Source organism: Cupressus sempervirens, chromosome 7 (genome assembly GCF_028749045.1).
Source record: "Cupressus sempervirens isolate cs-2001-9-10 chromosome 7, ASM2874904v1, whole genome shotgun sequence".
Lineage (NCBI taxonomy): Eukaryota > Viridiplantae > Streptophyta > Pinopsida > Cupressales > Cupressaceae > Cupressus > Cupressus sempervirens.
The window spans coordinates 802,128,101-802,148,781 of record NC_143124.1 but is presented as its reverse complement, the minus strand read 5'-3'; the positions used below and the strand labels follow the sequence as shown (position 1 = coordinate 802,148,781).

Sequence of the window (20,681 nt, the reverse complement as noted above, 5' to 3'; positions counted from 1 at the left end):
ACATTCATCTTCCACACTCTTCCCTCTTCCACACTCATTCCTCTTACACCTCTCTTACATACTCAACCCCACTCATCATGCTTTTAACCAACCCTTTACCCTACCCTCTCACACTCATCCTCCTTGTGACAAGTGTCACCTTCCCATTTGTGCTAAACAAGCACAATCCATGTGCTCACCTTTGAGTGCATCTTAGCCCTCCTTAACCATCTCCCCATCCTTGCATCTAAGCCCTCCATCCCTCTACCCCTTGGCCTATAAATTGAATCCCATCCCAAGCCATTTCAATCAACAATCTTTGAGCTAAAGTTACCATGCTATTTTGAGAACCAAAGCCATCGATCTTACCCTTATAATGCCAAATTGAGAGCTCACAAAGCTACCAATTTGCCATTACCCATCCACCATTGAAGCAACTTTGAGCATCCTAAGCATACATCCACATCAAAGGATGCATCTACAAAATCAAGGAAGCATGGAGTGTTTTCTCTTTTAAGGTTTGCATTTCTTGTTTGCTTTCTTTGTCTAAGCATATATGTGAATTAAGTTTTAGTTTGTGAATGTTTCTCTCATTGCTAATGTTCCTTGCACACTAAAATCTTGTTCTACAGTTCCTGCCGCCAAGTTTAGTTTAAAAAACCCGTGGATTTAAACCCCTGACCTTGCGGTGGGTGTAAAAGCTATGTGGCCATTGCGCCATGTGTTGCTTTTAGTTATATGTGGGGCATAATTTTATTTGAGTTTAAAACAAACAAACTGCCCACTCTTTAAATAGAGCTTATTTGTTATTTTATTAATAACTAAACCCCAAATATGAATGTAATGCCAAAATATAAAAATGAAAAAGGGTCTATTCGTTGGTGTCTTATGGTTAAAATGCCTAATTATGGATTAATTGGTTTTGGGCCAAATTAGGCAAATTTCATGTATAAAAAGAAAGGGGCTAGGTTCATTTTGAAAAAAAAACAACAAGAGAGACTCGGAGAGAAATTGGTCTTGGTGAAGTTTTTCAAAGGAATAGGGAAAATTTTTTTAGGAGATTTTTAGAGCCATTTTTGTACTTCGGAGAATTGCTATGCTATCAAAGTGCTAGAAGAAATGGTCTTGGTGCATGATTGTAATTGATTTCTAGAGATTAATTGGATCAATCGTACTCTATTGGAGCTGACCCGGAGACATAGTCACATTTGTGGCGAACTCCAAAACCAAACTTTATTTGCACTTTCTATCTTCTTTTCTCTCAATTCTATTTCTCATCTTAAGTTTTGATTTCATTTATGATAAATTTATTAAGACTTCCACTAATTTGATTTTATTTAAGCATTCAATACTGCAAATAGTCTAGATCCGTTTTATAGATCAAAATATTTGTAGGTAACCAATGAAAATAGGAGCATTGCTTCCTTAATTCTATTGATGCAATCACCAATGGAAATTTAGTAATCATAAGATGTTTCACTTATCATCAGATCACAAGGCCACAGAAAGTGTGCTCATGTGAGACAAAAAGCTATGTATGAATAGTAGGTGATCTCTACTCTAACTAAGTACGTTGGCAGAATTTGTAAACACGTGGAAAACACCAAAATTAAAAGATCACTCAATCAAAATAACACAACAAAACCATTGACTCCATTACACATAATGAGCATACATCCAAAAAATATAACACACTCCATCAAGAATTGCTACACTGAGAATGAGAGCACCAATAACATATATTATTGCATCAAAATAATAGCCCCAGATACATGTTACATTCCTGAATTTATAAGAAATCATCTCCTCAATTTGTGTTAAGAGTGAGAGATCTCTTCATGCAAATAATATTCTTAAAACTAATAAAAAAAATCTAATTATGTAGAAGCTAATTCTCTAAATGGTGCTAAGTAGGACTCCACCCTTGTTTATATCGATTAATGGGTGCATGAGCCTTTACATGTCTTAAAACAAAGAAAGAAATAGTAGATAAGAAGAAAGAAGCTACAAGAGGGTCTAGGAGTCACTGGAAGCTCGACCTTCTCTAAATGTTTATAGGAGTTAAATTGTCATCAGAGTGCATTTTCAGTGCATGAAAAGCTCTAAATTAGGAACTAATAGTTAACTATCAAAACACCTCTAACTTCTTCAAAATATCTAGTGCACCTTTGGAGTAGTACACCTTTGGAGTAGTGCACCTTGCACACCTACACACCTTTAGGGAATTTGTGTAGGGTGCTCAATTTACCAAAAAAATAAAGTTCTCAATTTTGAAAATAGTTTATGGGTTTTTCTCTGACGAGGTCTACGACAACTCTAGTGTACTTCTTTTTCCCTTTTTTTGATGATTTATACCCTCTTTATAGCCAAAAATTTTCATAGATTTGAACTCCTTCTGCTTCTTCTATCTGAAATCCTAAGGCACCTTTGTTGAATCTTGTCATTAATAGTTGCATAAGATGAGGAACTTGTTTAGGTCCATGTGTCCAACCTCTGTATCTTTGATCTTCAGTGTAAATTCATGAATAAAAACTTATGTGTGACTCCTTTGAAGGTGAAGGTTACCAACTTAGGTGAGATCTCTATTTTTGTTGATAATGAAGATGTTATGATGATCTATGCACATGCGTGTTATGTGCCACACCCTCATGTTATGTACACTTTATGCACTGTGAAGTCTATTCCTTGATTTTTTTCCTCTCTAACTACCTAATCCTTTCTAGTTAGAGACTAGGTGATCCAAACTATTGAGAATGATCAAATGTTTGAAACTTTTTCACATTTTTAAACAAGATTTTATAGGCATTTTTAAGTGGCTTTTTAAGAGGTCTTCTGCTCAAAATTTCAAGTTGAAACTTTCATGGGTCCCTAAAACTGGGTAGTCAAAGGATCGTTGTTTTAGCGATTGAAATTATATTTTTAGTTCTTCTTTCTAAAGGTGTAAACGGTTTTGAATTCTGAGCTCTAGGTCAAAAGTTATGACCTCAACAAGTTAAGGATGCCTTTCTATCTGCACAAAGAAGCAAACATTAATTATCTTGTGTTGAAAAACCCAAAAGAGGACTCCCTAGTACTCTAACTGACAAAATTGGGTCAACACTAGTCAAAAAGTTATTTTCCACCCAAAAAAGCTAGTTTTTGTGCACTAGCGCACCTAGCACACCTTGGAAGGTGTGCTAGTGCACTAATTTTCCTTAGAAAATTGGCAAAGTGCGCAATAGTGCGCTAATTTGCCTTGGAAAATTGGCAAAGTGTGTAGTTACACACTAGCACACGTGTGCACCTTGACAAGGTGCACATAGTGTGCATGTGTGCAACTGTGCACATAGTGTGCATGTGCACATGTGCATCTGCGCATTGTGCAAGCAAGAGAGTGGGGGAGGGTGCACACCCTTTGGAGGTGTGCATCTCCAAAGGAGTAAAGTGCATACTTGTGCATATAATGCACCTGTGCACCCTAGATGGGTGTGCATGTGCGCTAGGTACGCTAGTGTGTCGTTTAGCACTAAAAATCACCATTTTGTTCAAAAAAAATCTCTATTCTGACATCTAGGTTTCTTAGTTAAAGGTCTAGGGCTTGATCCATACTTTGGGTGGTGTTCCAAAAAAAGACCCAAGTCCCTAACTAGGGGTTTGGAAAACAAAAAAAATTACTAGGGGTTCCCCATTTCCAGGAGAAATGGGGTGTGCATTGTGAAACCACAACAATAATGGAAGCAAAAACATAAGCAATTCCAAAAGTAATACAAGATGAAAAAATAGAAGCAATATTGGAAGAAAACAAAGAAGATAAATTAGAAGAAACAAAGGGCATTATAGAGGAATCAAACCTAGAAGAAACTGTTGGAATTCTTTATAATAACTGAGAGGGGGGTGAATCAATTATCCAAGGTGCAAATTTATAAATAAAACTTTTCACAACTTAGTGAACCCATAAAACATTTATCATCATGCATGCATCCATAAGATTATGCAATCACTTAAAACTTTTAGGTTACTGTTAAATCAATTTGCAGAAATGTAAATATGAAACATAACAAATTCAACAACACACTTGACACAATGATTTACATGGAAACCCAATTTGGGAAAAACCACTAATAACATGCTACTCTTTTTCACTCTTTTGAAGTGATGCCCTATGAAAGGCCAACCCTGTTAAAGGTTAAAATACACATTGTTAAATGTGACCCTGTTAAAAGATTTCAATCACCTTGTTAGGAGTGAGCCTTGTTAGAGGACTTTAGACCATTCACTTGGAATGTCACCCGGTTAAAGGATTTACAAATGACTGTTAGGCCAACATTAATCCAAAGGATTTACCCTTAACCAAGATCATTATAATTGAAGAAAAAAGGTAAGAAAACTACAAAGAAGAGTGAGAATCAACAAGTGATGTTATAATGGAAGAAAACCATGAATAAATTTGGAAGAAGAAATAGAAGAAAATTAAGAGGCCAAATTGAAAGGAAAAATAGAAGAAACAAATGACATTATAATAGAAGTAAACGAGAAGAAAAACATGAGGCTAATTTTTTTTTTTTAAGCTAGAAGCAATAGAAGACATTACAATAGAAGCTAAAATGGATGCAAAATTAGAAATATGTAACTGGAAGAAAAAGACAACGTCGAGCATGCCAAGAAGGAAAAAGGAAAAACAACTACAAACTAAACTATAAGTAACAATTGGCATCTTCTTTTCTTGGTGTGAAAAATGGTGTTGGCAAGGTTGTTACACTATAGTCAATGCCAAACATGGTACAAATTATGGTGTTAACTGTGGTGCTAAAAGTGGCACTGAGTGACCAATTTGTTTGGGCATTGACTTTTTTTTCCAAAACAAAGGCCCATTTCGCAACCAAAATTGTACTAAAACCCAACACCGATTTAGTTGTTATTTTTCCATTCTATTTAAGTATTAGGATACCATAACCCACTGTCAACTTTCCCTTTCAAATATTTCAATATCTTTTTCAGAGAAACAATATGAGATTCCTTAAGATATACTTCACATATAAGATCAATACAAATAATACTCATAATACATGGTCTTGTTTGAGTCAAGTAAAGTAGACATCCAATAATTGATTTGCGTGTGGTCTAATTTTCCTTGTGAGCACCATCATTCTTTGTTGATATACATCTAGTCACCACATGCATAGCAATTGGTTTAGAATCCTCCATACTGAATTTCTTTAACAACTCTTTCACGTACTTGACTTGTTATATAAAAATTCCAATCTATGATTGTGTAATTTGTAAGAAGGAAAGAATTTCATCTAACCAATCATAGAGATCTCAAATTCACATTACATTGTTTTAGCAAAATCTTTACTTAAATTTTTATTCCCATAAAAAATGAAATCATTAACAAAGAATTCAAAAATAAAAAAGTTAGCATGATCAATCCTAAAATAGAAATTGTTGTCAGCAGTACCTTTTTTGAATCCAAGCCTTGATAAATACTTGTCCAATCTTGTGTATCATGCTCTAGGGGTATCTTTCAATCCATACAAAGCTCTCTTCAATTTGCAAACCATATTACTTTGATTTGTCAATGCAAAACCATTTTGTTGTTCTATGTAGGCTTCCTCTTTCATTTCACCATTCAACAATGTGGACTTAACATCCATGTCATAGACTTTGAAATATTTATAAGTACCATTTAAGCAAGAAATAATCGAACAACCTCAATTCTAGCAATATGAGCTAATGTCTCCTCAAAATCGGTACTCTCATTTGTGTGTATTCGTTGCAAACAAGTTTGGATATATTCCTTACAACTTCACCTTCATCATATTCATTGTTTTTTTGAAAAGTCATGTAGTACCTATCGCATTCTTTTCCTTAGGTCCATGAACAAGAATTTATGTATTACTCTTTTGGATTTGATCTAATTCTTCTTCCACATCTTTCACCCAATGTTTATCTTGACATGCTTCATGCACATGTTTAGGTTCAGCCTTTGAAATCAAGCATATATCATCTCTAACTTTTGCAACACTATCATAAACAGAGAGATATGTTGACATCAATGGCACCACATCTCTCAAATATGTGATAGCAATCTTTGAAGCACAAATCTGTACATTATTTCAACAACATATATGATGTCTTACTCTGGCCTTTGAAGAAACATAACATCTCACATTCAATATTTGATCAAGCTAATACATGCTTAGACATTTTTGTGCTTGAAATTGGCTCGCATAACATATAATCAAAGGACATCTTACTTTGTAAAATTTTCAAAATTGAAGAAACACCATGTACTTTTCCACCTTTGAGAGGACATGTGATATCCAAAATATGTAGAAAGTAATTTAGTGATTAGAGTTGTGGATAGGGCCTATACTTCTCTATTAATCACATTATATAGCCTTAATTGAATGGAATTTAAACTAGAAGTTGACAAGCGCAATAAAATTGAAGTACTTGATATTACTATTATTATTGATAACAAATTTCAACAATCTAAGATATTGTATTTATGCTTCTGGGTATGATTGCGCATGATTGTTTTAGCATCAACATTTTGGGTCATATTGAATGATCCATCATTAGAAACGTTGATCATTGAGTATGCTCCAAAAGGTTGATGATAAAAAAATACACACAATCTTACCGAGAAGCATAAATAGAATTTCTATTATTGTTAAATTATTTTGTAAATATCCAACAACATATATTATTTTTGACATTCTTGAATTTCTAAATTAAAAATATACAATTTCAAGGTTGAAAAAAACAACCCAAATTTCTCTCCTCTTAAAAAATAAAGAAATCAAAATTATAAAATACCCTAAATCCAAACAAATACAAAATCTCCCAATAATCAAAGTCACCATTGTGCCACGGATGACGTTATTCTCACACTTTGAATGAAAATACAATGATCACTGACCTTGGCCATTGTCATACAACTAATCCGACTTTTCAATTTCCAAATCCGTTTAAATTTATTATGATATTTCATGCGGGGTGAACGAATTTTATGGAACTTTGTTTACGGTAAAGTGGAATGTTTTCAAATAATTTTCACATGCGTTGAGATGGCCGAGTTGGTCTAAGGCGCCAGATTAAGGTTCTGGTCCGAAAGGGCGTGGGTTCAAATCCCACTCTCAACATGATTGCATTTTATAATTTGTTGCTTTTAAACTGAAAGAGTCTTCGGTGATCAAGGTTACCTTTGAAAATTGTAATTGTATCCGGGCATTTGGGTGTTGCTTTTAAACTGAAATACTGTTTGGTAGTCAAGGTTACCTTTGAAAATTGTATTCGGGCATTTGGTCTAGTGGTATGATTCTCGCTTAGGGTGCGAGAGGTCCCGAGTTCAATTCTCGGAATGCCCCTTCTCGGCTGATTAAGACAGCACTTTACATTTTCATCTTCTTTTCCATCGAGGTTCAGGTTTTTGTTTTCTTATATAGTTGTGAAATATCTGCAGTAAGTGGCCAAGGTTTGGATTGTGAACAAGTCTGCCTTCATAGCTCAGTGGTAGAGCGTCAGTCTTGTAAACTGAAGGTCCGTAGTTCGATCCTGCGTGGAGGCATTCCATAACTTATTTGCACGCAGCGCCTTTTCTTCACCAGTCAAATTGTACTCTGGTTATGAGGTTTTAACTTGTCAGGTTTTAGTTGTGCTGCCATAAGATCAATAATTTGTGATGCTTATCAAGTGACCTGCATTAGAAGTTTCTACACAACACATAACAAGTCCAATAAATCCAACCTCGTTGGTGAGCCTCCCACGAACATTTAAGACAAACAAGCGCCAAAGAACGGTTTTAGTTGAAAATGCTCTAGGCTCAACCTAAGCCAAAGAGATAATAAACACTTTACGCCATCATTGTGGGCACTCAACGAGCTAGAACTATATAGGTGGAAACTCTAGTCGTGGGCAAAGAGGAAGACAACGAGTAGCCTAGACACAACCTGCTATAGGCTTCCAACCTTGGTCAACCAACCACCTTATGTATCCAATGAATTTCAATACAGCAGCTCTTATATATTAAAGTTTTATTAACAAGGAAAATTATATACGAGATACCAGAGGAGTGGTGAGTGCAACTTCAACTTGGAGGTCATATGAGAGGTCATTTGATGCTATCATGAGCGAGTGATGAAGCTATAGTTATGATTGAGTTCAAGGACTCTCTTGATCAAGAACTCATAGATCACTACAGAGAAGTTTTAATTTTGTATAAAAAAGTTAGTGCTTCATTTCAGGACTTGTAATGCGAATGCATCCTCCCAAAATGAAACCCAAAACTAAACTTACAGAGATTGAAGGCCTAAGAAATGCGTGAAGGTCTTCAAGTGTTGCAAATAAAATTATAAGAAATAATGTTGCTAATGTATTAATGTTAGAGATAGATATCTTTAGTGAAACCCTCCCCTGCACCTTCAAGGAGTAGCTTGGCAAGGCCCTTGATAATGCTATTATCATTAAAAAACAAATCTGATGCAATGAGGAAGCATGTAAGAAGAGTCAATCGCGAGCTAACAAGAATCAAAAGAAATCTTAATGTTTCCAAGAAAGGATTTTGGAGATTAAAGAACATATGGGTGAGACTAAGAAGACCCTCTACTTGAAGAAGGTAAGATTTTGTTTCACCATTACTCCCAACTTCAACTTGATCCTAGAGCTATAAAAGAAAATGCAAGCACAATTTCAAACTAGCAAAGGAATAGGATTAAGCATGCTACTAATAGGATAATAAAGGTTGGGTAGGCCTAATCGTCTTCTCTTTCTCCATTCTTATTCTTGTCATGATTAAATAAACCTAGGCGTTTTGTATTGTAGTTCTTTTTCTATGCCATGTGGATACAAGCCTATAAATAAAAGGCACAATTTGAGTTTGAGACCTAAATTTTGAAAAGAAAAACTAAAGATAATTTTTTTGAGCCCAATTAGGATCCAAATCGACTTGTCTTTATAGTTGTAGTTCTGAGAAATCAAGATTCAATATTTATGTAGTTTTCAAAAACAATATAAAGGGTTTGAAATTTTTGACACAACTTTGGAGTAAATTTTTTGTGTAGGCAATCTTTTTGAAATTGATAATCTATCAATTGTAAATCAATAAAAGATCACACTTGTTTTTTTTGGTAACTCAGGGTATCCTTGTGACTCATACCTATGCAACCAACTACACCTTACCTTGGACTTACATATTGCCAAGTTGGGGTTCACAAGCGGGCAAGTATGAGGAGTCACGACTAATACCTATCCAACCAACTCTGCCTTACCTTGGGCTTACACATTGCCAAGTTGGGGTTCACAAAAGGGAAAGTATGAAGAGAGATAATCTTTGGGGATGGACCAAATTGCTGGCAAGCCAGATCTATCGGGTGATTTCAAGCCTCAGAGTCAAACCTGAGACCATGGGGAACTATCCACAACCTCAAGCCAACTTTGCTATCCATGTGGGCTAAAAGATCATAGTTATTAGTCCCTACCTATACACAGGAAGGGAACTAATTTTTTTAGTTGAGGCCACAATTAATTTTCACAACCAAAATCAGTGAGTTACTAAAGTTAAAAAAATCAATTTATTTTTAAATTAATTTTAGTTACATTTTCCTTAGGGATAAAAAAATTATGCACACAAAAAATTAGAGAAATAAAACTCTCCAACATTCACGAATTCTCCAAGCTTGCAAAAGCCTAACCATGGAGAAACTATGGCTACAAACTTATCGTCCAATTCTGCGAAATCTGATGGCATACCTATCCAATCTCTCTACTCCAAGTAGATGTGACATCCTTCAGATTTGGTCCTAGATAGCTGCGTGAATTCTGAATTCTATGTAATTGTAAAAAACACAAAGCCCTTCTGTAATCCAAAGACACAAAAATTCCACATAATTCATAAGCTCGTGATTGAATGCATCGTCTTTCCTCCTCCTAAAATCATTCATAACCCCTTTTTTCACATAGGGTTTGTCTCAGGTTGACATTCTTTCCTCTCAGGTTTTGAAATGTGTAAATAGTGAAAAGGTTGTAATATTCTATCATAGTTTAGACCCTCTACCACATAAAGCTCCATGATTCACTCACGTCGTGACTAGATAACCTTTTAGGAAGAGGTTTGCTCCTTCCATGGATAACTAGGCCAAAAGGTAGTAATAGGAAACCAAACAAGATCCAATATTTCTACCTCCAAATTTCTATTTTCTTAAATATCTCCAGAACTATGAGTAGATGCACACACATTTTTTACCATGGCACTGATCCGTGAACTAAGTGTTCACATTTCAGTAGGGCACTCGAGCATGGCTTAATGTGAATATATAAATTGAAGTTCATTGTATTTTTGATAATATATGCCAGTAATAATGGAAGGAAAACATAGAGTGTAGTCACAAACAAGTGTTTCCACTCTTCTAGCACCTTCTAGAAATTACCTTCTTCCACTCAGAATATTTACATGAGTGCTTAATTGAAAGTATTGTTGTTGTTAGGATTTATAATTTAATTTAATAATCAAAGTAATTGTAATAAATTTATTTATTTGTTAAACTATTCAATTAAATATCTTTACAATTAATAATTGATTTCTTTTATCATAATTTTATAAGACAATTTCAATAGGATTGGTAAATTATATTATCATTATAGTGTTAGACATTTTCGTATACATTAATGAATATTAATATTTTTTACAAATCTTTGCTATGATCTAGAATATATTAGACTTCTATTTTTTTTTATATAAATAGACTTCTTATCAAATTTTTATTTAAATGAATCTTTTTAAAATAATTTTTTTTTAAAATTCTAATATTTTAGATACAAATAATTTATTATTTCATTTATCTTAAATAAGTATTTATTTATTTTTCAATATTTAAAAAAATATTTTAGTTATTGAATATATTTTTAAACATATATATGATTTGAATATATTTATATTAAATCAAAATTAAAACTATTAAAGAAATTATATAATGCAATATATATATATAAAGTTAAATTATTAAAAAAATTTAAACTTGTGTTAAATCAAAAGTTTTTACATCTTAAAATTAATCTATAATACTACTTATAAAATACTCAACAAAAATGTACAAGAATACAAAATAGTAATATCAATTAATTTATACAAATTTAGAAATCAACTTATAATGTCTAAAAATTGAATCTATTAAGTTAAATGTGTCTTTCAAAAAAAATAAAAAATTGAATCTATTTATAAACTACAAAACTTCAAATTTATGATTTTTTTTTCCCTATAAACTTTACCAAGCAATTTTAAACTAATCTATAAATTAAATAATTTCAAATGTATCATTTTTTTCATACAACTTCAATCTTCAACTTATAATTAGTCATACTCTTATTGTCACAATTACTCGTCATGTTGTATGCACAAATCAATATTTTACTTCAAAGGGATTCTAGCTCTTTGAGAGCTATTGTTTCTTGTTAGTGTTATTTTCCTTAGTGATGAGGGATCTTATGACTTTTTTTCTTTATATGAAATTGTTTGGTAAAATCTTATGTGGTTATTTTAAGCAGAGTAGTCTATAAAATCTATGCATATAATATGGTGGATTTATACATTTATCTTTAATTTTTTTGTCAAGTTCTCCAAGATCTGTGGTGTTACATATTGATCATTGTATCTATTGTTTATTTTCAAACTTGAATTAATCTTTCAAAGTTGAGGCTAAAACTTAGTCCATCATTGACAATTTATTCTTAAATTTATTTCTTTAAGCTTTAACATCTATTTTTCCTTTCTTTTACACTCTAATAGATTAGAGGAAATTTTATTTAAATCTTAAAAAGCTAAATATTAATATCTAATAAATTTAAGATATGAAATGCATGAATTCCCAAGGCTGATATGTCATCAACATAAGCCCTTGAACAAACATATTGCATAGATTAGTAAATTACTCTAATATTACCATGACCAAGGACACAGATAATGACTATAAACAACTAAATATTGTCTTCTTGTTTTAAAGACCTCAAACATTTGAGCTTCTAAACTAACCGACCACTCCTATGTTACTCCAATTCTATGAAAACTTCCTCTCAATTTGCTCTCGTATTCTTCACTATTCCAATGATAGAGCTACTCTTGATCTAATACCATGATAGTACAATAAAAATAAACAATATAATATATTATTTGTGAAAATCTAGCATTACACATACTCATGATAACTCATTGGTAACAAATTAAAGATTATATCAAACTCTCCTCGACACATTTTTCAGTATGAATGATTTAGTTACTCATTATTCTAATATTTTTCCATCATAACCTCTTTCCCACAACTCTCCATCTCAAAACTATTGGCCAATCCAAAGAAATACCACCAAAGCAAAACGACCATCTTATTGGCTGGCCAAAGCCACAAATCCCTTTCACTGCTACAACATAAATAAAGCACCAAAGCAGCTAAAAAGAATGACAAACAAGCCTTGAATTAATCATTCTGCAGCCAATGTTAATCAAATGTTCCATTCTCACTTCTCCAATCCAAAACATTGATCACTCCCAAGAATGTATCCATTAAAGAAAAACAAAACCCACTCACAGGCCAACCCACAAATTTGAGATTCTAAAAATAGATTTTTTCCAATATTCTAAAGTAGAAAATCATCAGGTGACTTAACATTACAAAGGCTTGATTTCTAGAATAAAAGTGTTAAATATGTAAAATTAGTAATGTTTAAGAATAATTAGAAATTACCTTTTCCTTTTTATTCAATACTATTACAAAAAGGAGGCGGCTATCCTCCCTACAAACTGTACAGTTGACCAATTTCCAAAAAATCAAAAACATCATGGATTTTTCGGAAAATTTCAGCATTTGATCTTCATGATCTGCATAGTTTGTAGTCGAAAACAACAAAAAAATTGGAAAAAATTCACTACGTTTTTGTGAATGTAAGAAAAAAGAAAATTTGACTTTGTTTCGTCTTTAGTGCATGTTGTCTAGAGATTAGGCTATTCCCTACAAAAACAAAGAAACAAAGCAACTAAAAACAACAAACAAGCCCTGAACACATAATTCAGTAACTACCATTGAACCAGAAGTACTTGGTCCGGTAGCAGTAGAAGATGAAATTGGGGGCTTGCTCCCAAATATCTCTTGAGGAAGCAAAACTTCATCCACCTGATAAACAGCCAAGGGAGATTGGGAAAACACTGTATTAGAGATTGGTGTATTGACCAAACCAGTTGACACATTCACCTGCTTCACTCCAAGAAATATGACATTGAGATTAAAAGGCCCTCCATTATTAGAAGCTGCCAGAGTAACCAAAGGATTGCTCAGGGTCTGAAATTGTGACAAGGAGTAATAAGTAGGTAACACATGGTAGAGAAGAAGACTCACTTCTTGCTGGTCTGTGATGGAATTCAAAGCCCCTGGACTGAGCTCCTGAAATGCATTGTCTGTGGGAGCAAAAATTGTTAGTCCATTTTGTGAACTATCAAGCTGATTCTGCAATTGGTCTCCCACTTGGGTGCTTGTCAAAAGGCTTAGGAATGTTGTGAATTGCCCTCCATTTTCTAATACATCACTTATGTTTGTTACATTTGCAGCCATGGCTGAACTGATCACAAAGCATAGTGTGGGTATGATGAAAATTAATGTTCTCATCTTTGCGATATTGTGCCTATTGGGATTTTATCATCCGCTTACATTTCATGAGTAGTGAGTGGTTCACAAAAATCTGTCTCTTATAAAAATGAATGGAATACTTAACACTCATTGTACACCTAAACACTTTTTTTTTTTTTTGAGACGGGCTACAATTGAATTTGAATTTATGATCAGAATGGCTTCTGAGGGATTCAATATAGAAAGATAATGAATTTTAAAGATGGGGCAGAGAGCTGTCAAAGAGGTGGATACTTGCAAGGGAAGAAAGTTATACAATTTGTTTATTCAAAAGCATGATCTTATTAATGAGAATTGACTTTGAAGCAATCCACGTTACGTTGTGCATGCATGTTATTTGCTCTTCTTAATAAGCTGCATTGCATGTTACGTTGTGTCCTTTGTTTGTTTATTTATTCAAGTTTTATCTCATAATGCATATTTGACTTGAGCAATCAACGTCACATTACATGCATTTAACATAGTATAAAATTTGTTTATACAAGCTCCATCTGATAAGATTTTGCTTTTTGAGTTCTATTATATTGTGCCCTCGACATGATAGTGTTATAATATTTAAGTGGTAGATTTTTTTTAATGGAGATGTTTTGAATAATGGACATTTGACTTCAAAAATCCATGTCACCCTCTGCAAGTAGCACTTTCAGAATACCATAAACATAATTTCACAATAGAATTTTTCTTTGCATGTCATAATGAAGATTGATTTTACCAATACATGTCACGTTCTCCCTAGCATGTCCTAGATAAATATTAGGTTTGAATTTTTATGTTAATTTTATTATATTTTATATCATTTCTTATATAATTATTCTTTATTTTAGTAAAACATTCTAATAGAGTAGTCTATTTTATAAATGGTCTATTGTTTTTATTAGAAAAGTAGTAAGAATCAAATGTCAATCCTATATAAAGATAAATCAAATACTCTTACAATTGGTCAAGATGGTATGTAAATAGTATATGGTATATATATTATATTTAATTAATAATTTTATTTCATTTTTTATTTTTATTTATTATTTTAGAATTCCTTTTAAGTTGGTTTGGGTCAGGCGAGGTTACAAATAAGAGATATTATAGTTGGCGTGGATCTAAACATTACATGCTAAGGCATCATTTTTAGGCTAAAAGTGTTAAATAGTCGAGGTTGACTTATTTTTTTCAATCTTATTTTTTTGTTAGTGTGTGATGTTTAAGAGTGATTGACATAGACACACTACATAAACTCAAAACTTTGAGATCACTAATAAGATACCTCATCTTCAATATGAATACACCACACAAATACAATAAATCAAAAACAACAATGCCCCATTTAACCATCTCAAAAGAACAAAAAATTTATTCATAATTCAATTATTACTTTACACTTGAGTACTTAGACAAGAATGTGACTACAGTGCAAGTTAGGGTTCTCATTTCCATTCTGACCAATGGGGACAACGCGATTCGATTTGAATTTTGGGTTCGAAATGCTTGTGATGGGTGCAAGGAAGATGAGAGATTTATACGCTTAGTTGCAAAGGAAGCAAGGTATAAATTTGTTTATATTGATACATGATCTCATAAAAAATAAGAATTGATTCTAAAGCAAGCCATGTTCTTTGCATTTTTAATAAGCTGCATTGCATGTTCCGTCTTGCATTTTCTTTGTTTATACAAGTTTAATAATCTCATAATGCCTATTTAACTTCAGCACTCCATGTCACAGTGTGCATTTAACCAAGAATTGACATACATATTATAGTGTAAAATTTGTTTATAGAAACTCCATATTATAGTGTAAAATTTGTTAATAGAAGCTCTATTTAATGAGATTTGACTTTTAACAGTTTTATTATATTGTGCTCTGGACATAGTAGTGAATATTGAACTAGTAAATACATACAGCCAGTATTTGTTTCATATTACAATCAATTCATTTTCAAATTACTTCACAAGCAATGAGAAGATAGAGAAAATCACATGTGAAGATAAAAGAAAATTACTAGAGGATTCTCATATCTTTGCATTATGAAGCGTTAGATCTACATTATCATTGCTGGAGTCATTTATATCTTTATATAAGATATTTTTGATATTGATCATTGTCTTTAATTCAAATTACTTTTTAAAGATTTGACTCTAGAATTTATATATCTATTGAATTGATAAATCTCTAAATAATATTCTTATTAACTATCTTGATTGATTCAAATTTCATGAAGAAAAAAATAGAAAAGTTTTTAGATCTGAATTCTTAGTAATCATGCTCACACAATACAAATTAGAGCTACACGACAACCTAGATTTATGACAATTTGAATCAAATTTATGGTTGTTAGCATGGAAAAATTAATATTTTGAAGAAACAAAGATATTAATTAAGAAACAATGACAAATTAATTTACCTACTCTTTTATAAATATCATTTTTCAATTGATTCTTATGGTAAGTATTCATACTCATCACAGTTAGTCTTCAAATACTTAATGCAATTATTATTTTAGCTAATTAATATAAGTTAATCTATGTTTCACTGAGTACATTTATTTTTTATTAAGGAAAACAGGTTTTGAAGGGAGCTTGATACCGTTTACAAATCATAAAATTTTCAATGAAGCCCAAACCAAACAAAACTACTGCCCAAAGATGAAACAAGTTGCCCAACAAGATACATCGACTAGGGTGACATCACAAATAACATAGTACTCATCAGCCACACAAATAGGTTTTGAATGGGCACCTCAAACCCCATTGTAAAAAAGAGGAATAGATAATAAGTTCCTTACCATGTCAGACAACAAAGAACAACGGGCCAAAAGAGCTAAGAAAACCAAAGAAAGGGGCAACCACAACTCAAGTTTTCCCTTTCGGTCCCAACTTTTGAGAACATAATGCCATATCAAAAGAGGTGGAGGGCATGACCTTTTAACCTTTTACTATGGTCCATCCATCCTCCACCAAATCAGCTGCCTTCTACCATGCAAAGTCAGCAACACCACAACCATCCCCTAAAACCCCTATAGTCAAGGAACGCACTGCAACAGAAGAAGGATCAACAACATTCAGAGTTGGGGCAGCAATATCCAGAGACGAAGCTGCATGAGGGGTAACAATTGAATCGCTAGAGACAGAATTCGGAAGAGGGTGATCAGAAGAGGTCACCACCATAGGTACAGTCATGCCATTAGAAACAACAGTCGAGTTCGCCACCAAAGTGTCCTAAGAAGAGTCACCATTCCCAACAGAAGAAGCTTTATAGATAGTGCAGTGATTATCCAAAACCCCCTTCCACCAAGAAGGAGACTTCTTTAGTCTAGATTTTTTAGAGGAGCAATGGGCAACAAGATGGGCGGTCTTGTGGCATATCCTGCATCAAAAGGGGATGCCCTTATAATCAAGAAGCTAGATCCAAGGGCCATGCAAAGAATTCAACTTAATAATTTCATAGAGTCCCTTGGAGACGTTGATCTCAACCAAGATATAGGCATATGTTGTCCTAAACACATTGGAAGATGCAATATCTACCATCAAGAAGTCCTTGAGGGCACCCCCCAACGCCTCCAAGACATAATCCACCCAAAGGTGAAGGGGGAGATTCTGCAACCTGACCCAAGAGTAAGTACATTTGTTAATTAATTGACCTTATATATATATATATATATATATATATATATATATATATATATATATATATATATATATATATATATATATATATATATTTACATTTTATCTTATTTTTATATTTAATATAATAGCCCTGTATTTCATAATTATATCTTTTTCTAAGATTTGTAATTTATTTTGTCACCTTCATTTTAGTCATCCTAACAATTTGTATATATATAATTTATAACTAATCAATAATTTGTTTGATCAATATGTACTCACACCTCACTATATGTCATTTATCCATCATTAAGATTTAAATTTTTAGAATATGCTTTACTACATCTTTCGTTGTAGATTTTCAAAACTCATCTACACATAACATATAATCTCGTTGTTTTTATTTACTCATGATGTGATATATATTTTTTCTGCTCATTTTTATGACTTCATATTTTTGCCGCTCTTGTAAATACTCACTTCACCATTCATAACCCCCTAAGATGCTTTAGCATAATAATACTTCACCTTTTAATCACAGGATTTTATTCACATTCACAAATAATACACACTCTACTCATTCACTTACAAATGATAATACAAAGGTTAGGTTGCATCTCCCAATAGTCACACAAACCATTGTCATATTACACAAATTGCATGAAACCATGAAACCAGACAGTTTGATATTCATAAATTACAGGGAATTTCAATACAAGATCTTTCAAATGCAACAAGACGAAATGGGTCAAAATCGACCTGCACCAAAACAATTGAAAAAATAAATAGCCCAAAACCTCAAACTTGGGCTCTGTTTTTAATCTACCCTAGCCCCTGTTGATCATAAACAGCCATTCCCACACTTCTCCAATCAAGAAAACATTGATCATCCTCAACAATGCACCCACCAAATCAAAACAATCAGTTCACAGGTAAAACCCACAGATCTGATTTGCTTCTTCCTGATGATAAATCACATAAATGATTCAAAACTTCAATTGAAAAGCACATACACAATTGCATCTGCTGTCGCAAACTTATTCCATTCATCCCATCCAATGCAGCCATCCTTAAACACCACACACTAACGGAGAAATTAAGCTTGGAAAAATAAGTCAACTTTGACTATTTAACACTTTTAGCCTAAGAATCAGGCCTTGCTGCGTGATGTTTGAGCCGTCCATCTGATCCACTGCTACTACAAGAACAGCGCAATGAAGCAGCCAGAAACAAGAAGCAAGCCCTGAGCCCATGATCCAGTAACTACCATTGAACCAGAAGTACCTGTTCCAGTACTACCAGAAGGAGAAGTCGCGGAACTAGTTGGGGCAATAGTCTTGGTTCCATTGACAGAAGGAGAAGGAGAAGGAGAAGCAGTTGGAGCGGGCGCAAATATATCGACAGGAAGGAGGACTTTATCCACTTGATAAATCGCCAACGGCTTCTGAGAATAGAGCGAATTGGAGACAGGGGTATCAACCAAACCAGTGGAGACATTCACCTGGTTAACACCAGAAGTAGTCACATTGAGATTATAAGGCAACCCTGAATTCCCAGAGGCCTGAGTCCTCAGAGGATTACTCAGGGTCTGAAATTGTGTCAAGGCATAAAAACTAGGCAAGACATGGTAGAGAAGAAAAGCCACTTTTTGTTGGTCAGTGATGGAATTCAAAGCCCCTGCTTTGAGTCCCTGAAAAGCACTATCTGTGGGGGCAAAGATTGTGAGCCCACTCTGTGAATTGTTAAGCTGATTCTGAAGCTGACTTCCCACTTGGGTACTTGTCAAGAGGTTCAGGAATGTTGTGAACTGCCCCCCCTTGTCTAAAACACCAGTTATGTTGGTCACATTTGCTGCCCTCACTGAAGTGCCCACAAAGTAGAGTGTGAGTACAATGCAAATTAGGGTTCCAATCTTCATTCTGACCAATGGGGGGGGCAACTTCAACTTCCTTGCTTGTGATGAGTGCAAGGAAGATGGGATGTTTATATAGGCAAGAGCTTACAACACAATGGTAATTTGTGAACTTCAAAAATGAGAGATATTAGATTCAAATCTATTCAAACTTAACACATAATAATAATTAATTTCATTCAATAAAATCTTAGACCCCTTACCTATAAAAAAATAGTTTCGTGGGTGGTGGCAGAGAGTTGTCAATGAGCTGGATGATGGATTCTTGCATGGGAAGATAAGTCTATGAGCTTGCATGTCTTGAACAAACAGCACGTTCTGATCAATTCTTCCATTGTTTTTGCTCAATTTCTTGAGCCCACATGTGATGCTTTTAATGGCATGAAGTTCTGTTGGGTGGGCTTAATTCTTATGCTCTGCCCCACGCTGAGAACATGTTTTGAGGCATTAGATCTTTTTTAAATGATTACAAGACAATAGACATGGAGTGAATGAATGAAGTATTCCTATGGTTGTTGGTGCTCATTAATAATGCCTCTCAAATTGGTTGATACATTGCTCTGAAATAATTAATTATGGCGTGACAATTCATAAAATGCTGTTTATTTGCGTCCACAGATTTAGAAAAAGATAATTTTATGCTGTGTGTTGGGAGATTCCTTGCAGAATTGCAATTTTCTTTGGTTGTTTACAAGTTGCAACTAATTTATACTGCAGAATTGCAATTTTCTTACTTCTTGTTGCAAGTTGGAGCTGATTTATATGAGTAATTTTAGTATAAAATTTGTTTATAGAGGCCTGTCTCATAATTGAGATTTGACTTTAGCAATCAATCCATATTACGTTGTGCATTTTGTTTGCTTCCTCCTAACGTGCATTATTAGTATAAAATTTGTTCATACAATTCCATCTCATTATTGAGATACGACTTCAGGAATGTTATAGAATTGCAAGTATGCTTACATGTATTTTGGTATAAAATTTGTTTATTCAAAGCTCATTTTTAGCGGTCCATGTTACTTTATACATTCAAGAAAATGCTGGTATCAAAATATTGATATAAGATTCAAATTTTGTTATGTATTATAATCGTTGTGTTCTTTTAACAATAATTTTCAATTCTTTAACTTATCATTAAGAAGGTATAACCAAACTAGAGGTGTTTTATTATACTTTTGAAATCAGAACTTAGAATTTCATTGTTATTTTAAACATTCAAGATGATAATAATTGGTATAATATTCAAGTTGTGTTTTATATTATTATTATTTTGTGCATTCAAAGAATAATTCTTACTGGTGTATTCATCATTGAGAAGGTATATTCATTAAGCTTTTAAAATCACAATTTTATTGTAATTAGATGTATTTTTAGATATGTTTTGATCTACATTTAATAGGGTGTGGCTATTTATATTAATTATAAGCTTTTTAATATGTGATATCCACAAAATAGGATTATTGTTTTTAGATTTAATGTATGTTGAAATCTTGATACCTAATTTGGTTCATAATGAAAAAAAAGCTATGTTTTTTCTTTTCTAT

At 33.2% G+C, this 20,681-nt stretch overlaps 1 protein-coding gene, 3 non-coding genes and 1 pseudogene across 4 annotated transcripts; 3 read left to right on the top strand and 2 right to left on the bottom strand.

Moving 5' to 3' along the window:
* The first annotated feature begins 7,025 nt into the window (after positions 1–7,025).
* Positions 7,026–7,106, top strand: TRNAL-AAG (transfer RNA leucine (anticodon AAG)). Its single transcript has one exon. It is a non-coding gene; the product is annotated as a tRNA-Leu (tRNA).
* A 153-nt stretch (positions 7,107–7,259) lies between these two features.
* On the top strand, positions 7,260–7,331 carry TRNAP-AGG (transfer RNA proline (anticodon AGG)). Its single transcript has one exon. It is a non-coding gene; the product is annotated as a tRNA-Pro (tRNA).
* Positions 7,332–7,459: 128 nt separating this feature from the next.
* Positions 7,460–7,531, top strand: TRNAT-UGU (transfer RNA threonine (anticodon UGU)). Its single transcript has one exon. It is a non-coding gene; the product is annotated as a tRNA-Thr (tRNA).
* A 5,425-nt stretch (positions 7,532–12,956) lies between these two features.
* On the bottom strand, positions 12,957–13,553 carry LOC149549816 (fasciclin-like arabinogalactan protein 6). The gene has a single exon (XM_089794383.1). The coding sequence runs from the start codon at positions 13,551–13,553 to the stop codon at positions 12,957–12,959; it is 597 nt and encodes a 198-aa protein (XP_089650509.1).
* Positions 13,554–17,881: 4,328 nt separating this feature from the next.
* Positions 17,882–19,212, bottom strand: LOC149549815 (fasciclin-like arabinogalactan protein 12 pseudogene; annotated as a pseudogene).
* Positions 19,213–20,681: the final 1,469 nt, after the last annotated feature.